A 21,491-nucleotide genomic window follows, 5' to 3' on the forward strand; every position below is an offset into this window, starting at 1 on the left:
CAAAGTGCTTTGAGATCCTCATATGGAAGGTGCTCTAGCAGCAGCCAGTATCACAGTGAGATTACTTGATGCTTCATTGCTTGGGGCAGCATTAGTCACCCTTTCAGTTGCGGCTGTTGCTGTATCCTAAGACCGCAGGTGCATAGCAAAGAAGGTGGAGCGTGAAACAATCGTATCGATCATGCACACTCTGCACTCATTGGTTCATGAGCTGTATCAATACGCGCATATTAAACCAGCTGATTTAACAGGGGAGTAAGGTGCTGGAGAAAATCACCTGTTTTCCCACTGAAAATAAGTAATAAACATCACATGTTCACATGACAGGAAGGGAAAGGATGCCTGAATTCTTAATAATTTCAGAGGAATCAGAAGTTTCTCCTGCGAGCTGGGAAGTCAAGTGAAACCACTAGGGGGCGCCCCTAAGACTGTACTTTAAATTGAGATGCAGAGATGCTCTGCCCTTCATTCAGGTGCTTTCTCAGCCAGCACGACTGACGCCTCTTGCTCCTGGATTATAAAAGAACTGAAAGAAGGGAAGACTGTTTGTAGGATATTCACATTGCTGTTACTAGTGCTAGGTGGGAAGCAAGCAGATCAGTTGCAGGATTAGGGGTCCTGGGCAGCTCAGTTTAATACCTAGGGACCCTCAGGAGACTTCGAAAGCTATTTGCAAGTGATAGCCTTCTTGGCGCAGAGATGGCCAGTGGAGGTCTGCAGCTGCTGGGATTTGTGCTTGCTTTCATAGGCTGGATCGGCATCATCATCAGTGCAGCCCTGCCCCAGTGGAAAATGTCCTCATATGCTGGGGACAACATTGTGACAGCTCAAGCGATTTACGAGGGCCTGTGGATGTCCTGTGTCATGCAGAGCACTGGGCAGATGCAGTGCAAGGTGTATGACTCCCTGCTCAAACTGGAAGGTAAGTAGCTCCAGGTTGTGAACTGCGCTGTTCTTGTGCCGGTTGGTTCTGTGTTTTCACCCTGGCCAGGGGAAGCATTGCCAGGAGACACAAATGCTTCTAGCATTTTGTTTTCATTGTAGTAGATAAGATTGAGCTGGTGCCACTGGAGGAGCAGATAGGTCTTTCCCTACACAATCGTATGTCTCAATGGGTCTGAGTCTCTTCTCACACGATAGTAACTACAGAGTTGCTTCAGTCAGATTCACAGTGTTACTCCAGGGACGGTCTTGTCTACGTGGGAAAGAGGTTTTTTTTCAGTGGAACTAGTTTTTTTCAGCATATGCTGCCTTCAGTCCATGCATGCACATTCTTTTTTCAATTTACCAGGTGTCTTATCCTGCTTTAACTAGTCTATTTTGGAAGACGGGGGAAGTGAAGGGAGAATCTGCCACCATGATTCACTGCCTTTTCCTATTGGATTTTAATTTTTCATAGTTTGGATTAGTTGCCAGAAGACCAATGTGTAAAAGAAACAAATACTTGTTTTCCTAAGTATCTAATATGAATCTGTAAAGAGTGCGGAATTGCTGTTTCCTTCCTCTTATGAGTAATCCCAGTTTAGGTTTGGTTCAGAGGGGCAAAACAGCCCATTTTCTGCATATTCTACAGGACACCTTGGTTGCTACTGTGCCTGCGAGCAGTTCCTTTGGAGTCTAAGCGGTCGCACAGCTCAGGAGAGAGGGCTGGTGAACCTGGGCCTGTGGCCCAGATGTTGACAAAGGAGCCAGAAACTGGAGGTGGAAAAGCCTTAATTAATGAATGAGTCTGTGAGCTCAGTGAAACATGCCAAGAACAGGGAGATCAGCGCTTTGGGAAACAACTGCTTCAGGGGAAGGTGCAGAAAAACTCAGCAAGACGGAATTATTGATAAGCTAAGGTGGGGAAGGAAGGAATTTGAAGATCTGGAGGAATCTGCTGAAGTTTTACTGCTGTTTATAGTGTGCTTCATACAGGGAGTTTCCTATCTATAGCAATCTAGGAAAAGGAGCTTTAAAAACTCCCTACATCAATTGAATACTACTAATTCGCTAAAGCAGCTAAGATATCATGCTAGGAGACACACTAAAGGCTGAATCCCTCAGACCTGTAAATCTGGAGCAGCCCCATTACTCTGGATTTACACCCGCGTAGCTGAAAATCAGAATCTGACTCTAAAGTTTTTCTAACGGTGAACAGAATGTTCTGTGTCAGTTACAAATTTCTCCAAGTAAACAGCCTGAGTTTATGTGATGGCAGAGAGGGGTGTGATTCCCTGGGAATGTTCAGATGAAAACAGTTTCTTAATCCTTTCAGATGCAATTGCTTCTGGTCATATCCTTGTGTCTGTCCTTACCCCTCCATTGGGGCCTGAGTCAGCAGGGTGCTGAGTCCCTTCTGGGAAGCACTGAGCACCCTCGATTCTCAATGAAGTCACATCTGTGCTGGAGCTTTGTCAGTTTCACTATCCCTGAGTGCTGTAGCTAGATCGATCTACATTTTAAATGTAGACCACAGCTCTCTTGAAGAAATATAGGCTGATCCAGGGTCCATCTCTGCAGGAAAAACTCCCACTGACTAAAGGCTTGTCTATGCTACAGGGGCTACAGACCCATAGCTATGGCCCCGAAGCTGTGCCACTGAAACCCCACAGCACAGATGCAGCCTACACTAGTGGAAAGGGTTTTTCCATCAGTATAGGAATGCTAGGTCCCCAAAGAAGGCCAGCTCCGTCAACAGGAACATTCCTCTGGTGACATAGCTGTGTCTACACTGGGAGTTAGCAGCGCTGACCTGTGTGGTTTTTCACACCCCTGACTGACATAGCTACGTTGCCCTAACTTTTTAAGTGTAGACAAACCTACGAAGACTGTAGCAATGGAAAGGGGGTTTTCTGTCACTGTAGGAGCTCTGCTACCCTGAGTGGCTGTAGCTAGGAGGATGGAAGTGTCTTCCATCGGCCCAGCCACATCTACCCCTGGGATTAGGTCTGCAGAGCTGTGGCCCTCAGGGGTGTGGATTTTTCATACCCCTGAGTGGTTGTAGCTGGGTAGAGCTAAATTTGTAGCATAAACAAGATCTTACACTGAGTTATACCTCCCTAAGGCCTGAGGGTGGGAGCGAGATTTGTATAGAAAAGAGGGTGAAATGCCACAGCCCCACCCCTTTGATTAGCTGTTTATATAATTGGCTGACAAATGGCCTTGTGTTGTTTTGCTAAAAGCTGATACTTTCCAACCTTTCCCCCTTTATGCAAAATGTTTCCACCCTAAACTTTTCACAGAGGATGGGGGGAAACTGCAGTAATTTGAGCACTTCTGTCTGTTCCCACAACTCAACATCTGCTACAGAAACTAAAAATTTAACCAAGTCATTAATCAGATGTAATTCTTATTGTTTGTGCGGAAACATTTTCGTAGGACCAGATCCTGCTCCCGTTAAGTCAATAGAAAACCTCCAATTGCAGACAAGATCAGAAACAATGAGGAGTCCTTGTGGCACCTTAGAGACTAACAAATTTATTTGGGCATAAGCTTTCGTGGGCGAGAACCCACCTTATCAGATGCATGGAGTGACAGAAAGCAGGCAGGTATAAAGACACTGCGCATGAAAAGATGGGAGTTGCCTTACCAAGTAGGAGGTCAGTGCTAACAAGGCCAATTCAATCATGGTGGATGTGGCCATTCCTATCAGTTGACAAGGAAGGCTCCCATTGACTTCAGTGGCTTTGGATCTGGCCCTGTAGCACTCCTGACATTCTTTTCCAGCTGTGATTAACCCAGTGAAACCCCATAATAACAATGCCGTCTTGTCATCTCAGTCAGGAGCCCGCATGCAGTTTTCCGCGGAGACTCTATAAGGGGATCATTAGACGGGTTAGTGCAGGTTAATTGGAATCAGTCAGTCACCACCTTGCTCCCTGGGCGCTGCCATTGGACATTCAGGGTTGCAATGACCCACCCTAATTACCGGTATCCACCTTCAGTTGTGCACTCAGCTTCCTCCTGCCCTGAGACCTCACTCCCCCTCACCCCATACTGTGCATATTATACAGTTGTTTACTGCAGTGCATTGTGGGTATAAGTGCTGTCAGTCTGATGTGCAAAGTGGGTGCAGTACTAGGTCTCCGCTGGGTGTGGGGCCCTGGAGAATCAGGGCACAGCAACACACCAGCCTTGGGCTGGTGTCACTCAAATCCATATTCAAATCAATGGTTGTTTTTGCATAGCTGAGGCCTCTGCCCCTTTCTATTTAGCTCCCTGGGGACAGGGGAGGCTAGTGGCATTTGGGGATTTTACCGACTCCTGGAAAGGTTAGATTTCCCTGAAGGAACTAGCCTGGATTTAACCCATTGACTTTGCAGGAGGGTTTAATTTAGAGTACAGGCATCGCCTGACTAATGACTCCTTACAAGCTGAGTGACGACCACAGGATCTGGCCTCAGTTATTTGTAACTAACTGACAATTACTGCTCTGCAAGCAATGGTTCTTCTGTGACAGTGGGGGACGCTGTGCCGTGGCCCAGAGCTGAGCCCTCAGTGTCGTTTGATCACACGATAAATGTATAACAGGCGGCCCTACAGGCCATACTACGGGGAAACTCCTCTTGACCCCCAGCGTCCTTTACATCACTGGGATTTTCTCCTGAATGAGGAGAGCAGGATCGAGCCATAAGGTCCTTTTACCTGCTTTGTGCATGCTGGACTCTCTTTGAAAGGACTTTCTCTGCTGGAGAAGGGAGAGCAAACTTTCTACCCTCCCCTGCACACAGGCCAGCCTGTGGCTGAAGATGAGCTTGGCAGTGAACATCGCTGAGCAGCCCCCAAGCTGTTCCAACCCATAGCACCCATGGGTCGCTGTACCCAGTTCCCAGTGAGAGAGGAAGTGCTCGTCTGCTGCAAAGATGGCACTAGAGAATTCAAGGGCCGAAGCCACCTCTTGCCGGTCGCAGTTTTATTCTCAAGTAGCCCCGTTGTCTTCGACGGAGGCACATGGGCCCGAGCTGGGAGAATCAGCCCAGAGTGTCAATGAAGTGGGATTCCTGGCACCATCACCTGCCAGTTCTCGGCCCCATCTACGCACTCTCTTGCTCCTCCTGGGTCTTGTCAGGACTGTTCCCTTCCAAGCCATTCATCACCCTGCGGGGTGTTGCCGCTGGGAAAGGTGCAGCACTTCAGGCAAGTGGAGACTCGGCTGCTGCTTAATCGCCAAAGCCGTGTGGATTCCCCGCCCTGTCCCAGAAAACAAACAAGGGCTCGGACGCTTTCCAGGCCCAGGAGCGTTATTCCTGTGCGAACTCCCCTCTTCCTGCATCCCCAGCTTCCTTGCGGAGGCTGTTCCCTGGTGAGGTGTGGAGGGGAAAAGTTTTCACTCTCAGGTCACAAGTGCAGCACCATGATCCTTGTCTGGAGGAGCTCCACACTGAGCCTAGGACTAGCTGCAGAAGCAGCCGGTTCTAATCGTAGCTCTGCCACTAGTGTGCTGGATGGAGTTAGACAAGCCACCCACCTCTCTGTTATCTTTAGCTCTGGAATAAGCAGGTGCAGCTCAGTGGGATTTGTGCTTTCCTGTGGTTCGGGCTGAATTTGCCCCAGGATGTCTCATTCCCCACAGTCTGTAGAATGGAGATAGCGTGGTTGCTGTGGGGACTGGTTAATGTTTACACATTGTGTTGGGAAGATGAAGAGCCAGACGGAATCCCACTGAAACCACCCATGGGAGGCGCGGCTGCTGCTGCAGAGTGGATTGAAATCTCTGTCACAAGGCATTGGCGTGACAGCAGAAACTGCCCTCGGAGCCGTCTCCTACGTTGTTTTGTTGCTGTAGAGGTCACATGCTCAGTTTTCTTAAGCCTGCAGGTGGGGAACAGTTTCCAGGTTTTATGGAGGAAATGTCTCTCCTGAATCGCCACCAAGCCAGGCGAGTATTTGGCCTCAGAAAAGGGGCAGTGTGGATGGGCTGGTTCAGGAGGGAGGCTTTCTCTGATGCTGTCACTGAGCAATTACAGCAGGGAGTCCTGCCTTCTCCCCTGCTTCAGGACAGGCACAGTATAAAGCAGCACACGCTGATCCCTGTCCTTACCTCTGTCTGTATCGAACGCACCTGGTGGAATTGCCAGCCTTCACCTTTCAGTCGCTAACTAGCCCCCATGATCTCCACACCCTTTTCTAGAGCACTTTTAATAGCACAATGTCAAATTTAGGAATGGACTTTTCAGGGGCTGAAGGGGCAGCTGGCTCCATGGTCATAGCCTTTCACTTCTGGCTCACTCTCTCAGTTTTGGCCCAGGTCAGTGTGAGCAGACTTCGCGCACATGTCAGACATCTCTTCATCTGGTGACCTTTGTGGTTGCTAGTGGACAGGTGTCTGCATCGCATCGCTTCTCGGCCTTTTGTGTGAGACAAGGTGTAGTCACAACAAAACCCACCATCATTAATCATTCCTTTTTCAGCAACTGGAGTCCAAAACTATATGTGCCCTGGATATTTAAGTACCTCATCATTACTAGAGCTGGTATTCTGCTGACTGGAGTTGTCAGATTATGCACCCACATCCGGTGGGGGCAGCCTGGGTAAGGCTTCCACTGCTACCACCAAAAGTTTGTATGATTTGAGGCAGAGAATTTCATTTGCCTAAATTGCCAGTCTGGGTCCTTTATCAAAGATCCTTTTGATTGGAGTTAAGCAACCATCCCTTTTACCTGGGTGAATCATTCGTAGTGTTAGATATTTATTCAGTATAAGATAAAAGCCCTCTTTTTTTTTTTTTAACCTGCATGCCTCTGCGGATCCTCCCTTTAGACTGATCTTGTCACAAAGAGAGGCTTTTATCTAACCTTAAAGCTGGGGGTTGCTGTTCCTAAGCATCCCTTGAAAGGCATAATAAAAGTAAGGGAGAAAGTTCATCGTCACCAGCACTGGTGCAATGGCATGACAGCCAGGCAGGTAAGACAGACCTCGCTGAGTGAATCATTCTTGAAGCTTTGACACTGGTGGGTATTTCTGGCTTCTATCGAACCCCAGTGGGAAGTGAACACTCCTGACTGAGCTGTTTGGAATAGCTTGAGCAACATGTTTCCCATACTTCATGGGCTGTTTGTGACTCATGGGCAGTTACTTGTTCTCCTAGGAATGGGGAGCAGCATAGCACTTGTCAGTTTCACCTGTACTCTGCCATCCCTTGGCTGCGTACGTCTTGTATGGCCTGGTAGCGGGGAAATGTCCAGTAAGTGTCAGAAAAATATTCTAGCTAAAAATGTGTAGACACATCAGCTAATCAACAACCCATCAAGGATTGGATTTGCTCGTGTGGAGAACCAGCACAATATAAATCTGTGTGCGCACACACAGACCGCTAAAGGAAATATGCTTTAAAAGTGTAGGGTTTACAAAAATAGCGGCAGTAACTTTCTCAACATAGCTTTTATTTAACATGTGGCATAAACAAAATCCAGGCTGAAATGTGAAGGTATAAAAGAAATCCCACACTTACTGTAGCGAAAGCTTTCTGCTAGCACACAACTTCATATGATTATTTCTATGCCAGCCGCTCAGAGCCATGGAAAAATCTTATCTAGGACTTTGATGAAATTGTACATCATGTAGTTCATATATCCAAATTTACGACCATAGACCAAATCAAATTTCCTGAAGCAGAGAGTTAGCATATTTTGTAAAGGATGTTGCTTTTCACATTTTAATTTCAGCAAAAGCTCCTCTAACATTTGCACGAAGTAACACTATTTTAAAGGTAACCCTTTCCAGCAGTTGTCTTAAGACCCAGTCCTACACTTACTATCACCCATCACTAGGAAATGTTTGCAGAGCTGCTTCGTTATTACTAAACAGCAACAAGAGCCTTTCACTTTTGAGTAAATAATGGATAGTAGGGACCAAATACTGGTGCCGTCTGATGGCTGTGGTTGGTGTCAGTCCAATTCTTGGTGGACAGCTGGGTAGGGTGACCAGGTGTCCCAATTCTAAAGGGACAGTCCTGATATCCAGGGCTTTTTCTTATATAGGTGCCTATTACCCTCCACTCCCATTCTGATTTTTCACACTTGCTGTCTGATCACCCTGCAGCTGGGTAAGGTCAATGTTTTCAGACAAGGATGCCTGTGGTTTGGCTCCTAAATCCTTAGTTGGGCTCTTAAATTAAAGTGGTCTGTTTTTCAGAGGTTCTGAGCAGCTGCACCTCCACTGACTTCAGTGGAACTATTTGCACAAGCAAGGGATGGAGAGACAATCCCTTATTTCTCTAATAAAGAGAACATTTGTCCTAAAAGACCAGTCATCAGGGACTGTTGCTGGCCTCGGTTCTCTAACCTCTCAAGTGTGTGCAGATTTAGATAATCCTGTACTGAGCCACCACTTTGGTTACATGGGAGCTACACACCTGGGTGGTGATTAACCCCTATCAATGCACTCGGCAAAAGGGAGGAAGGCACAATCACAGACAGTGACAGGTAGAGAAACAGAACCTGAAGCCTTGTGTTAAGGAGGGGTTGAACGGCAAGTGGGTGCCATCACAGTCAGACCACGTCTCTTTCAACTGTTACTGTTGCCCTGGTTATTCCTTCCCACTGAGCACCTGAGTTTGAATTCTATCCCCACACACGGGTCGTCGTACTTTTTTTTAAATGTCATTTTGTTGTTTTCTGCTCATGCTTCTAACCTCGCCAAGACCCTCGGTGTTGTTTTCCCATCATCATTGGCAGTAGCAACTCCTTCTAGTTTAGTGTCATCTGGAAGTTTCATTGGTGATACTACTGCCCCTTCGACCGGGAAGATGTTAAATAAGGTTAGATCTAACACTGATCCATCTGGTACCCAGCCAGTTACCTACCCCCAACATCAGCTGTTGCTGTATATTGTTGGCCTTTGCAATGTCCCAGGCAATTTTGGATTTTTTTTTCAAGGTTTGGGGAGCTTCAACTAAACTACGAATAAATGCAATCTATCTGAATAGGCTGTGCTACCAAACAGGCCCGTGTGAGTAAAAACTTTGCAGATGCAGAGATGCTAGAGAATTGCCCAGGTTCACCACAAGGTCCACATAGATTCAGTTTTGAACCTCAGCTAAAATGAGCAGATTTTCCAGAGAAGGAGATGATGAGCAAACGATTTAACCGTTTCAAGTCAGTGGCGCAAACTGAAACAAAGGGAGTATGTACCTGAGAAATTCTCCATGGAAGGAACTGGAGACAATGGCTTGAAGGTCTTTCTTTGTGGGTAAGATTCTGCCCATTGGTGGGGGGAGGGAGCATTGAAATAGAGGGGAAAACCCTTTCCTGGGCACATGGTGGAACTCTGTGAAATAACCTCAGGACACTTTGGCAGGAGGGATCTGAGGGGAGGAGAACAGACCTCGACAGTATTGATATTCACAGACAAACACAAGTGAACAAACAACCTCAACCCACCTTCCTGTTTGCTCTCTTGCTCTCCCTTTTTCTCTCTCTCACATACACACCCTTCACTAAGACAGAGCTAACACTGTAAATGCTGTTCAGAACAAAATAGTAATAAAACTAAGAAATAGCAAGTTTTTAGTTCAAAAATCCTAAATGTTGAAAAGTCAAAAACATTAAAGGTTCCAACGTGAACCTTAACTCTGACCCTCACCAGCAGCTTTTCCCATGGAGCTCTGTCAGATTCATGGCCAAGTGTCAAATAGAAAACTCATTGGGAATAGAAAAGGGTCCGTTCAGCCAAACAATCCTGAATCTAGTCCCAGCAGCCACCTCCTTTACTAAGTGCCTCTCTCCTCTTTTTCTGCCAAGCGAGGGTGGCTGTGTGGTCTAGGGGAATGGACGGCTGACTAGCATCAGGAGCCTCTGACATCTAACCCCACCTTCTGTTACTGATTTTTTGTGTGGCTTTGGAAAATCTTGTGATTTCTCTGTTTCCCCATCTATGAAATTTGGATGGTGATCCTTGTTTACCAGTTCTGCAGTGATCTCATGAAGGTAATCAGCTAAGCTTTGCAGAAGTAAATGCTATATCTGTGGTTAGTACTAAAATTGCCTTCAGTGTCTTCTAAAGTCATTTTAATTCCTCTCTGGCAAATACTTCCCCCTGTTACTTATTTACTATATTTATTACCCCCTGTGTCAAGTAACTGAGCTTTTACTCCTAATTGCCCAATATTTAGATTACGTCCCACAGTTCTGAACCTCTTGCAAAACTCTTCCATCACTTCCAAAACCTCTCTCCCTTTAGGGTCATCTCTTTCACAATCAAAATGAGCCTAAATTATGCCCAATAGACTTGACATATGGTCACAGTACATTTGATAAACAACCTTTCCTCACGTACAAAGAAAATCAGAGTTTATACGCTCAGCTATTGGCCATTGCAAAGCTGCTGACGTAAAATTTACCATGAAACACATGTGCGGTCTTGGATACTATTGCAGAATGAGTATTCTAATGCAAGCTGATTTTTGTGTCAGTCTTTTCTAAGCTATATTCCATGGACAAATATTAGTTTAAAAAATGATCCAACATAACTTGACAAATATAAAAAAATAACCAAGAGAAACAGTGTTACAAAATATTATTTTGGATTGAAATCACCCATGCTTGATCACTGAGCCTGATGATGAATTTTTCTGCTTCTTTAATAGCATAATAAGATACATTTAAAGCCTGATTCTGATTTCACTTACACTCATGACACTCCATTGTTGTTATTGGAGTCACCCTGGACCGACACTGCTGTAAGTGAGAGGAAACTTCCATCCTTAGTTTGCAAGCCGCGACCAATGGTGACACAAAGGAAACTCACCTGTGGTGCTTTGATGGGTATTTTCCCTTTTAAGGAAAGTCAGAGAAATACAAGGCAGCTAAGCCCCACCACTCTGAAAGTGAAAATCCCCTAAGAGGCCGGAGAATTTTTTTCTTGGGCAGGGTGTGTCGGTTCCCACTGATCTGGATCTGTTTGTTTTTTCACTGCATGGCACAACCAACTCCTGCACCATTAAGAAGTTGAATATTTACATAGAGACTGGTCCTGACTTGCCTTAAAAAATTGGTGCCTTCCTGTCCTCTTACAGCAACAGTGAGCCCTTGTTGCTGATGGGCTATTCAGGGCCAACTCTCCCTGGCTTTTAAGGAAGGAATCTTCCAAAGACTGTATTAAAAGACAAAGGGAAGACCCAGGATGTCTGGGAAAGGGATCGGTGTAATGATGTTTAAAGAGCAGCTGGAATCCGAAAATAAATGGTGTCAAAATAGCACCTTCTTCCTCAATAGATCTGCTCCTGGTGTGTTTTTAGCGGCTGCAGGTGCAGACTAAGGGCTTTCTGATGGGAAACTCCATCCACCAGATTTGGACACTTGCCCTGTAGGGGCTATGATGGGCTAGGAGAGAATCCTCCTGTTGCAGGAGCAGCATGAAGCTATGGAGTATTTGGATATTACAGTAAGAGCATGGTTTCAGAATCTACATAGAACGGATGTGGGTTTGCTGCCACTCTGGCCAATGCCATAGTTGGAGTCAGGGACCGTCAGAGCTAAGAGCATGAGTCCCTACAGCTGAGATGAAGAGCCAGGCTCTCCATCTGGGCATGTAGCAGACTCATAACTGCTGTAGATCTGGCACAGGGTGGAGTGTTTCACATACTGGCCAGTGGGTTATATAAATGGCCCTATTCTGGTCCCCTCTCACAAGTGTCAGCATAGCAGGTGGCTTTATTCAGCTTCTAAGCATTAGATCTCTTATGCCTTGAGCCACCCACTCTCCGAAAACTCTTTTTCATGTAAGTACTTGTAGCCCATAATCAAGTCACCTCTCATCCTTTTCTTGGATAAACCAAATAGATTAAGCTTCATAAGGCTCACAGTCAGGCAGGTTTTCCAGATCTCAAACTATTCTTCTAGCTCTTTTCTGAAAACTTGTCAATTTTTCAGCATCCTTTTCTGAGTGTAGAGACCAGAACTGGACACAGTATTCCAATAATGATTCCACAAATGCTGAATACAGAAGTAATATCTCCTCACTGCTCCTCCTTGATATTCCCCTGCTTATGCATCAAAGTATCTTTGGCCTCTTCGCTACAGAATCACACTGGGAGCCCATGTTCATTCAGTTACCTACCCTTACATTCTGCTCTGTGTCATAGCAGCATTCCCCATCTTGTGTGACCTATATTCTTTGTTCTTATACCTTGCATTTGGCTGTATTTAAATGTATATTGTTCAGATGAGCCACCTTACCACGTGATACAGATAGGTCAGTACAACTGACTAGTCCCTATAATTATTTACCATTCCTCCAATTTTTATGTCATCTTTATATTTAACAGAAATGACTTTTTTTCTTACAGCTGCCACTCTGATCCCATGTTTGTGAATGCAGATGAAAACGTAGATGATTAGATTAGATAGACCCACACTTTAGATGCTGGAATGTATAACACCTGGTGCCTTTGCATTTGGATTCCTCTAATATTTGCATTATTACACAAATACAGGACAACAATGCAGCAGAACCTACCCAGAAAATATAAATGATGTTTCAACAATAGTATTTTCTTGATTTCTGGAGAGCAGAGACATTGTGTTATAAGAAGAGCTGGTTGGAAAACAGAGTTTCCATCCTGAGAAAAATTGTGAGATTTTTCGTTCTTTTCATTCTGAACTGGTCTGAAAAGCCAAAATTTTCAATTTTTTTCATAAAGTAAAATTTGGAGGGGAAAAATTGTTTGAAATTTTTTCCTTTAGAAAAATTCAGTATCAACCCTTTTTAAAAATATAAAATAAAGTAAATTTCTAAGTGAAATATCTAAACATTTCATTCCAAAAATGTCAAGATGGGGCATTGCAACATTTTCAATTTTTTTCCTAACAAAATGTTGAAATCAACACATTTTCATGAAAATATTTGGTTTTGCCAAAACAGCATTTTCCAATGAAAAATTGTTTTGACAAAACTGATTTTTTTCACATAATTTTCAGATCAGCTCTAACGAAAAGGGCATTTGACATCATTGGAGCCTAAGAAGAGCAATAGTCAGTCCTGGATTAACATGCACAAGGGAACGTCTAGCATGCACCTTCAGTATCTACATGGGCAGGACATTGGTCCATGTTGGAATTCATATCCCCGCCCCTCAGTGTGTGTGGCTGCACCATATAGACAAGCTGTGAGACACCTAGAGGTCTGATTTTCAAAAGTGCTGAACACTAAAGAGTTCCCACTGATTGCAGTTAAGCGTGTGTTAAGCATGTGTTTAAAGGTTTTGCCAGATTGGAGCCTAAAACCAACTTCTGCCCTTTGATAACTAGCAAATGTATTCTTTTTTAATTGGAATTAAAATGGTTAGGGAACAAAAGTTGTTGAAGATCAAATCCTGCAAGGAGCTGAGCTCTCTGAACTGCAATTGACTTCAGAAGAAGTTTTGTGTGGTCCACCATTTTATATGATCGACTTGATGCATGACAGTCCTTCATAGAGTTTAAGCCAGAAAGTTGTGCCTAACGGAGGCCATAGAATTTCACCATTACTTCTTTATTAAGCCCAGTAATTTGTATTTCAACTTGTACCTTGGGTTTTTCAACACACTGATAACCTCATGGTAACTCTAACCCAACACAATGCTACTTTTGTCCTTGTAGGCAGTCTGCAGGCTACCCGGGCACTGATGGTTGCTGGCATACTCTTGGGACTCATTGCCATATTTGTTGCTGTGACTGGCATGAAATGCATGAAATGCATGGAGGATGATGAGGTGAAGAAGATGAGGATGGCTGTCTTTGGGGGCGTGATCTTCCTTATTGCAGGTTGGTAACATTTCAAAGAGCAAACACGCCTATAGGTGCCCATTTCTTGATAGGATTTGTTTTGCAGTTGGGTATTCTGGGTGAGAGGAGAGTATAAAATACTTTTACCTGTTAGTTGCGCTGGAACATCTGGAAATAATTGTTGCCTTCACTTATTAACCCTTTGGAAACTGCAGACACACATTGCATGTCCTAGGGCCAGTCATTCATTTGGTTGGTCTTTTCCAAAATTTCCGTAGTTCATAGGATTACACTAACTAGTGGGACTCGCCCTGTTCTTTAGTGTCCTGGCATGCTGTGCCATGGGTTGGAAAGTCCCAAGAGTGCTGAGATGCAAGGTTTCTGCCACCAAAGGGACCAGATTGCAGCTGTCCCCGCTCCAAGGGTGCTGAATTAACCAGAGTAGGTCCATGGCACTGGCCTCCCATCCATATCTCCCGTCCAGTGTTGGCCTGTGGCTTCAAGCCACACTTTGGCTTTGAGTTATGGGTGCTCAGCATTTCTTAGGATTGCAGTTCCTCAATGTATTCATCTTTGCTGAGACCATATCACCTCTTTGGAGGCTTCTCTATTGACTAACCAGCCATTCAATTGTCTGAATTTCACTGGCAGGTTTTGCTGTCTTGGTGGCCACATCCTGGTATGGACACCGAGTGGCTCGGGACTTCTACAACCCTTTCACCCCCGTCAACACCAGGTAATGGCCAGTCTTGCATAATGACACTGTACCATAAGGCAAATGAGTGTTGCAGTGCAGGGCCTGACCCATCTCAGTCAATGGGAATTTTGCCATTGATTTCAGCGGGAGCAAGAGTGGGCTATCGTGATTATTGGTGCCCTGACAGGGTTTGCTTGAAGGAGTTTCCTAGCTCTTGTGTTAGAAGGGTTAAATCTGACTAATGCAACCGGAGCCGCGTGACTGGATTCTGACGCCTCCGCAGATCCTGTCGCAAGAGCAGGGCCTAGAGCTGCATGCTGGCATCAGCCATAATTTCTATGACTCTCATAAAAGGTTGTGGGGCCCAGCTGCTCACTGCCTTGCACTGTGACACCTATGCAAAGTCAGGGTGAAATGCTACCCAACTGGAATGGGAGTGCAGTTCCCTCGCTCTCCATGGCTATCCATGTCAACACACGGCTCAATGGCAAACCAAGACCCTTGGTCTGTCTCACTCTAACCAGCCTTCTACTCAGTAAGCCGCCTCCATGAATGTTTATGCATTTGGCTCCGTCCAGGCCTAGTGTAGTGATGTACAGCTTTTTAAGATGTTTGAAACCATGGTTTCTCATCTCCTGCTGTACCACAAACCCTTTCTGCATGCCAGGACCCTCCTCTCACCTAGCTGGGATCTAGCCAGAACCCATTGAGCAGCGTGGGAGTGCCAGGCATGAGCTCAGTATGTGAACAAATAGTGAAATAGCATGAAATGATTTTAAGCAATTTTTTTTTTTGTAAAATAAAGAGTATTGATTTCATTTTTCTCACAATTTTTAATTTAAATTTTCTTGATTTTAAATTTAAAACAACTTTTAATGGTGATTAAATGGTGTGTCCCTTTATATTAAGCTAAAATTATGGGATTTTACAATTTTTGCCATAAAAGAAATATATTCAGTGTCAAGTATCAGACACTGTTAGTCTATAAGGTGCCACAGGATTCTCTGCTGCTTTTACAGATTCAGACTAACATGGCTACCCTTCTACTGTTAGTCTATAAGGTGCCACAGGATTCTCTGCTGCTTTTACATATTCAGTGTGGCTCTTATGCAAGCTCTGCGGCTGTAGCTCTCCAAGTGCTTTATGATGTAGAGTCAGTATCATTGCCCCAATTTACATTTGGCGAAACTGAGGCAAAGGACAGTGACATGCCCAGGGTTGCACAGCAGGTGAAGGGCAGAGTCAGTGCTAGCATTTTGGCTTCTAGCACATAAACGTCAGAACGATGAGTCTTGAGAACGACTCTCTCCATATTCCAGCAATGCCACGCAGAAGCTTTTCGCCTTTGATGTGCGTTTCTGTGATGCTTATAACCTCGCAGCTGCCAATTATTTCTAACGTGCGTCCATAGGTTCTGCAAATTGATGTTTTAAGCTACTTTGCTGTACATCGTATTTTCTAGGCAGAGAGGAGGTGATCTGGATTCTTTTAATCCGTTTTCCTATGCCAAACAAATGTCCAAACTGAATGATGAACCGAAAGAGGCAAGATTGGTGATCTGTTTTAACAGTGAAATGTAACTCATTCGCAAAGTCTTGTGATAAATTGCACTTTGAAATCATACAACAGGGTCAATTTTATGTCTATATTTTCACCACAACCCCTGTCTCCACGCCAGCAATTTTACTTTTTTAACTCTATTTTGAGCTGGTTAGCATATGAAAAAAGAGAGTCAGATAGTCAGATACAGATTTTGCCATTGTGCCAAATATACCACTTAGGTAAAATAGCACCCTGTTAGTGGGATTGCATGGGTAAAAGCAAAAGAAGAATTTAAATCAGTGTCATTACACTGTCTTCTCTCTTCTTTACTTTTATCTTTTGGTTAAGCCTTGCAGAATTGGACGGTATGCCATTCCTGTGAGTTAACTGTGACAAGTAATTATTATTATTTATATGGTTGTAGTGCCTGGACACCCTAGTCATGGGCCAGGACTCTACCATGCTAGGTGCAGTGCAAACACAATGAATGTTTGTAATTCAGAGGGAGTAGTGCCTTGTGGTTAGAGCACAGGCCAGTGACAGAAGCATCTGGCATTCTATTCCTAGCTCCATCACTGTGTTTGCTGTGTGATCCTCTCTCTGCGCCCCAGTTTGTCCATCTGTACAATGGGAGAAATAACCCAATGTAGCTGTGAAGCTTAAAAAATGAATGTTTAGGAATACTTTGAGACCCTCAGATGAAAGGCACTAACAAAGAGCAACATACTTATTACTCCACACATGGAACCAAAAATAAGCCATTCTGTAAACATATTGCTTTTATATTGTGTTGGGGAGAGGGGTCAGTAACCCCTCCCATACCAATGGCATCTTTGTTTCCAGAGGAGTCAGTAAAAGCTAGTTGGAAAATTTTCAACAACAAAAAAATCCATGAAAAAGAGAAACAAAGTGTGTCCTGATTCCACCCCCCACGTGGCCACCCCTGCCGCTACTTTCCAACCAGCTTTAGAATTAATGTAACTCAAAGGGGAGAAATCAGAGATGCTAAATAAACAGCACCCCCTGGGCCCTAGCAAAGTAACTCAAATATTGTGCATAGATAAATTACAGGATGATTTGGGGTGATATAAAGATTTATCATCACCTGTTTGGAAGACCTTCATAGCTCATCTCTTACAAAATAAATTGGTACATTGTAATGGTCCAAGCATGAGGGTATTTCCACTGCAAGCAGAACGGTTTTGAGCCATTACTATGAAACACTCTTGTAGTTTGTCCGTAAGATGTGGTTCTGCTACTCATGGCTCCTAGGTTCGGTTGCTGACTTGCGCCTTCTGTGTTTTTTCATTTATTTGATTCTACTTAAATTCCATCTTAGCACATGCCATTATATAACCCCTACCTGCTCTATAGTGCTTTAAATAGAACACCGCCTCATGAGTATTTCTCCCTGAATTGCCATTGGGTAGCAAAAGGGCATCCCTAGAATATCGAGGGTGGCTGACAGCTTGAGCCCTGATGGGTGAAATTGCTGCAGTGTGACTTTCACAGATGTGTTAGTCATGGGGGGAAACCCGTAAATCCAGTAGGGACCTCGGGACTCAAAATTAGTTCACAGAGCTGCCAACTCTCATGGTTTCAAGTCTCCTGATAGTTGGTGTTTTTCTTAAAGCTCAAGCTCCAGGGGGCATGTAGTTAGGTGAGAATCTTCACTTTCTTTATAAAAAGAGTAAGTTTCTAGCCCTTGTGGGAGCAAAGAAAGGCTTGATACTGTGAGCCAGGTGTGACCTACAGGCTCAGAAACCAGAAGGCAAGGAAAAGGAGCTCAACATATTTTCTATTTTTAAATTGCATGATTTTTTAAGCCAATCTCGTGATTTTGGGGGGCGTGACTCCATATTATTAGGACTGGCAATGTTGCTCTACTGAACAAGGATTGTGCTGCGTGTTGGTTGGCTCTCTGGCCAGAGTTTGTTGGGGGTCTTTTTGCCTCTGATCCTAGGATTTTTTGATATTTATTACTATTTATTATTTCTCCCCAGATTTGAATTTGGACAGGCCCTCTTCATTGGCTGGGCAGCTGCTTCTCTCACTATTTTGGGAGGTGCCTTTCTCTGCTGCTCCTGTCCACGAAGAGAAACTTCCTACCCACCCACCCGTGCCTACCCAAAGAGTGCCCCCTCAGCAGGAAAGGATTATGTATAATCAAGATGGGAGAGGAGCCACCTGTGTCAACAACGAAGCTCATTAAAGAGAGGATGCGGAGACCAGCTCGGAGCGAAGTTCAGACCTTCTGCATACTGCCTTCCTTTTATTACAGCAAATGTGTATATTTTTATAATCCTCTTCATTACTGGACATGAATCCTCCTTTCTCTCCCATCCCAAAGAGGAAGAGTAGCCTTCTTCATAGATATCTTCATTGGAAGGCTGCAGCTTTCAAGCTTGTGTTAATCTTGATCCGGCAGCTCATTGGGAGAAAAAGGGAAAGTGATACTTTTTTCAGACAAATATTTGTGCTTTATATATAAAAAAAAACAATTAGATGGTAACAGTTCAGCCCCTTGATTCCATTAAGCTGGAGTCTAGTGTGGTGTATATATTTTTTTCTATGCAAAGTGATAGAAGTAGTGTTAGAAGAAAGATCCCGACCTAGGGGAAAGACCTGACCCACAGTACCTGTTCTAAGAGAGTCTAATAAGGTCTTATGGTTTTGCTGTGGCTTCCTATTTTATCCCTCTCTCTTGTATGGACAGATCAGCACACCAAAGATTGTAGAATCACAAAACTTAGCAAACCCCAAAGGTGGACTGCAGATTTTTCCTGATGTTATTTACTCTAAATCTGACTTTGCACAGTTTTACCCCTTACTCTTACCCATTGCTACTACACGCACATGCACACACACGCATGCCAGTGAACACCACCTTAAACAATTCCTCTACTCCTTGAAGTTTGCTCCTTTCAGATATTAGTTACCAGTTATTCTAGCCAATCCACTGCCCACATTCTTAGTCATCTCTGAGCTGAGTTGTACGTTCTTTTCTCAGAATCCATCTCCTTCACTTTTTTGTCATTTTCTTCTGTAAAGTTCCCTGTCCCCAAACTGTGAGTTCTGGGACTGAGGTGGCAAGAACTATTCACTGTATTCCAGGTATGTTCTCTCCAGTGTTGCACAGAAGGATTAACAGCTCAGCAATCTATGACGTGATGCCTCTGCAGATGCAGCACACGATGGTACTGATTTGCGTTTCAGTGCCACCCTGCAAACGCCAATCCAAGCTGCCATCCTCTATCACCTGTAGGCTTCTTTCAGCATGGCTGCTTTCTGAGTAGTCTGCTTTCTGTCTCCTTCAGTTTAATTGTCTGCCAACTATTCCCCAGCTGGATTAATTCACACATTTCTGGGTTGGTTAATTCATTTTTAAAGTCTTGCTCTTACTCCTAACCTCTCTGGATTGCTTTCTGTTACTTCTCTGGCCTTGCTGCAGTTTGCAACCTTCCCTGATTTAGCACCCCACCCGGATCCGTCAATGAATTAGCATGTGGCTTGCCTCTTCTTCCAAGTCATTCATAAATATGTCGAACCAAACTGAGCCCAGGGCGAGTCCCTGAGAGATTCCCCTGGGAAAGCTCCCACAGACATACACCTTGCTCAGGACACTGCCATTTTTACCCTGGATTTTTTTCCTCTAGATGGATCCAGCCCATATCCCAAGTCCCAAAGTTTTGAATCCAAGCTCACCAAAGAGAGCTCCAGAAGCCTGATGTCCAGGTAGCCATTACAAGCAGGCATCATCTGAGGAAAGCAACTCCTGGGAAATGCTTCATTTGCCTTCTCTGAAGCAGTTGGTGTTGGCCACTGTCTGAGCCACGATACTGGACTAGGCAGCCCTGCTCTGGTCCAGCCTGGCAGGTCCCATGTTCCCCAAAGGGCCAAAGCAATTCAGTCTGAAACACAAACTCAGTCGGAAAGGAAAGAAGTTGGTGGCTTCTAAATACCGGCTAATCATTTGGCATGTGTTCAGGGCAGTCAAATTGCTTGACATCCTATTGTGAATAGGGACAGCCCCGGGGTTGAAATATGTAAGACGTATTGGTAGGATATTTGATCATGTTGACCTGACCACCAGCTGTACTGCAAGGAACACTGCAGCTCCAGGTTTAAGTCAGTCCTGGGCCCAGTCCTGCAACCCACCCACACTGACAACTTCCAGGGGAGTCGTGTGGCTGCCTGAGAAGTCCCTGGTTTGACAAGTCAGCAGCCCAGGTTGGGTCTGTCAGCAGCAGAGCTCAGTTCTTGAGTATTCAGGTCTGACCCAGTGCAGGGGGAACAGACTTTTCCATAAGGAACTTGTATAAAATGTTAAACAATGTTTTCAATAAATGGATTTTTTTTTAAAGAAAACAAAATTGCATCATTCATTTTTACCACAGAGCAATAACCATGGGCGGCGGAGTGAGGGCGTGGAAAAGAGAGAAGCAGAGATCAGGCTCAGGGGATTCGGGCTGACTGAATAAGGCCTGTTGTACTACAATGTGTCACTGGTTGAATGAGGCAGGCAGATGGAAAGTGCAAGGGACTGTCTTACCACCGCTGTGGTCTCCTTGGGTCTGTCTACACTGCATACTAAGCCCAGGCTTCGATTCAGGTTTGACCTCCAGCCCCCTTTCCATCCACACGCAAATCAGTCTGACTCAAGTCAGGAAGCTCTTAGCACCTGGGTCCTAGGACCCTGGTCAGCGGTGAGTCCGCGCCCAAGCCCTGTTCTGACTTGGGTCCAAACCCTGTCATTTTGCAGTGTGGGCGAGCGTAAAGCCACAGAGCCAAGCCAGAGAGTGTATGGAGTGCAGTATGGATGTGTTAGACAGATGTGAGACCCAGGTCCAGCCATTCTCAGCCCAGTGGGGATGCTCACGCATGGGCTTGGGAACGCCAAATCCAGAGGCCCAGGTCCTAGAGGTTCTGCTTAACAATGTAGAGTAGACAGACCCTATAAAGGCCTGGTGCAATGGCAATCAATGCTCTTGGGGCAGAGTGTGGCCCAGAAGGGGCAGGAAGGGTTGGAGAAGAAGTAGTTCGATGCACACTGGCACACAGGGCGTAACCAGCAGGAATGGGGAAGGGAAGGGGCACAGCATTCCTGCACAGTCAGGGGAGCCTGTGGGTCTGTTCCCCACTGCCCTCATCGTCAGGCTACAAGAAGAGCCAGTGGCAGTGCAAGGTCTATGCTTTAGAGGCACAACTGAACGCAGAGGTGCTGGAGACCATCCAGTCCATATCCTCCTTTCTGATGACCTGCCACCTGCTTTCTCACCACCAGCTCCGCTCTGGGCAGGCTAGTTTATATTTCCTCTGCAGCATCTGGCACTGGCCACTGTTGCACTAAGCCAGACGGATGGTTGAGCCCTTCTATTATGATGTACTTGGCTCATGGGATGGCCTTGAGGCCAGGCCCCAGGGTGCTAGGTGCTGGACTGCTGCAGCAGTGCGAGGGCCTCTCCGATCAGTGCCATGCTTGGAGTATTTCCCAGTGTCTCAAGTTCAGGAGCTCTGTGGTTGGGCTCTGACATGTCTGGAGTCCTTGGACTCCACACCCCTTGCTG

At 45.2% G+C, this 21,491-nt stretch overlaps 1 protein-coding gene across 1 annotated transcript; it reads left to right on the top strand.

Moving 5' to 3' along the window:
* Window positions 1-481: 481 nt before the first annotated feature.
* Window positions 482-20,033, top strand: CLDN1 (claudin 1). The gene is made up of 4 exons (XM_032777333.1): window positions 482-922; window positions 13,560-13,724; window positions 14,337-14,421; window positions 17,928-20,033. Exons 1-4 carry the CDS (start codon window positions 700-702, stop codon window positions 18,088-18,090), a joined length of 636 nt encoding a protein of 211 aa, XP_032633224.1. The 5' UTR covers window positions 482-699; the 3' UTR covers window positions 18,091-20,033.
* The last annotated feature ends 1,458 nt before the right edge of the window (window positions 20,034-21,491 follow it).

The sequence above is a fragment of the Chelonoidis abingdonii genome, chromosome 8, assembly GCF_003597395.2.
Source record: "Chelonoidis abingdonii isolate Lonesome George chromosome 8, CheloAbing_2.0, whole genome shotgun sequence".
Lineage (NCBI taxonomy): Eukaryota > Metazoa > Chordata > Testudines > Testudinidae > Chelonoidis > Chelonoidis abingdonii.